Source organism: Micropterus dolomieu, unplaced genomic scaffold (assembly GCF_021292245.1).
Source record: "Micropterus dolomieu isolate WLL.071019.BEF.003 ecotype Adirondacks unplaced genomic scaffold, ASM2129224v1 contig_4345, whole genome shotgun sequence".
NCBI classification, from domain to species: domain Eukaryota; kingdom Metazoa; phylum Chordata; class Actinopteri; order Centrarchiformes; family Centrarchidae; genus Micropterus; species Micropterus dolomieu.
The window spans coordinates 1-1,674 of NW_025733335.1; the positions used below are offsets into that span (position 1 = coordinate 1).

General features: G+C 41.5%; 1 protein-coding gene across 1 annotated transcript; it reads left to right on the forward strand.

Annotated features, from left to right (window-relative positions):
- The first annotated feature begins 109 nt into the window (after positions 1-109).
- Positions 110-1,317, forward strand: LOC123964647. Its single transcript, XM_046041507.1, has 3 exons — positions 110-706; positions 795-901; positions 1,068-1,317. Exons 1-3 carry the CDS (start codon positions 161-163, stop codon positions 1,300-1,302), a joined length of 888 nt encoding a protein of 295 aa, XP_045897463.1. The 5' UTR covers positions 110-160; the 3' UTR covers positions 1,303-1,317.
- The last annotated feature ends 357 nt before the right edge of the window (positions 1,318-1,674 follow it).

Here is a 1,674-nt window from a genome sequence, read left to right on the forward strand (position 1 = left end):
ATTGGTGACCTCTCATTGGTTGTTCTTGATTGGAATTTACAGCAGCTGTGTGAATTATCTCTTAAGTGCAGAACATAAAAGCCAGGTGAAACACCACCATCATACACACCCTGTTTAGGTTAGGGGTCAGTTGTAGTTGAAGGCAGCTGCTGGAGTGAAAATGGAGTTAGTGCATGCTGTGTGTTTGTTGTTGCTGTTTTGTTCTGCCTGTAGTTCTTTTGAAAGTAGATCTGAGGATGGCCTATTTTTGGAAGATCCTGAATTAGTGTGGGCGAGAATGGAGACAATGATGAGTAAAGAAATGACACCAGCCCCTGCACCTGAAACCAAATTGTTGAGGAGTGCATCAGGTAGTGGATCGCCTGAAGCCAAAAATGTTCCTCAGTATCTGGCTGTCCCAGCCTCTCAGACCCTGAAACAGGTTTTCAAGCCAGAACAGGGTGCCAGAAGCCTCCCTAACTTGGCTAACGAAATGTTACTTGTGACTGCTGCCCCTATTCCGGCAATTGGCGCAACAGCCGGGACAAAGTTGGTTGAAATCCTGTGTCATGTTGACAGAATGTATGTGAGAATCAGGAGAGAGGTCTTTAAGACTCGTGACGCATACAAATACTTGACACTAGGCACCTGTCCTGTTAACAAAGGTACCAAAGAACATTACTACCTTGAGTACCTTCTGAGAACTGAATGTGGATTTGAGAAAAAGGTTGGTAAAGCTGTTCCTCTCAATTGCTGTATCATTCAGTCAGTTCTAGTTTGTGACTGCAACCAACATGTGAATGTTTATGTTCCAGAGTCATCCAGATTATCTGTCCTTTAGCAATGTGCTCCACTACAGGCCGACCGGTCCAGTTTTAAGGGAAATGCCATTTGATATTCCCCTGAACTGTAACTATCCCAGGTAAGATTTAGATTAGGTTCTTTAGTATGATTGTATAATTTTGTTCTATTACAAATCTTAACTACCAGCATTTCCTTAAGACCAAGGACATATTGCAAGACTACAGGGCAATCAATGATTTCTGTCTTCAAATTTTGTATTGTGAGTTTTCACTTGACTATTGCAGGTTTTTCCACTCCTATAAAGTTGGCTTCTATCCTGATCGAATGGGTGCAGTTTTCAAACGACTCCAACCTAAAACTAGTTTCACCCTTACTCCTCAAGATGGTATGTTCCCATATTTTAAATGCACTGTCACCCAGTATTTTCAGCACAAGGCCTGTTATATGTTAGATGTGCAACTTGGACAGAAGAGGGAGCGCTACAAAATGTACATTATCCTTAGTTTTGTAACATGGTGAGGTTAATGTGGATGATGACGTACTTCTGAGGTGGTATAAATCGGGTTCTTTAATGGGCAACAAAGATGTCTGACAAAACTTGTGTGGACAAGGATTACATGGGGAGCTAAATGCACACCTGTATTTGACACAAATGGGAAGCTGTGTTCAAAATGAATCCAAAGCTAGACAAACCCTGGAGTCAAATATTTACCATTTTAGAAAAGGCACCCTAGCACCTGATCTGTCAAGCATTTGTAAGTGTACTCAAAATATGCCAGCATAAAATACTAAAGCATGTTCTACAAGTACTCAGAACTCATCACTGCATATTCTGCTGGAGCTTAAAGGAACCAAATGTATTCCTTGCATAGCAAATGTATGCAGCAGCCC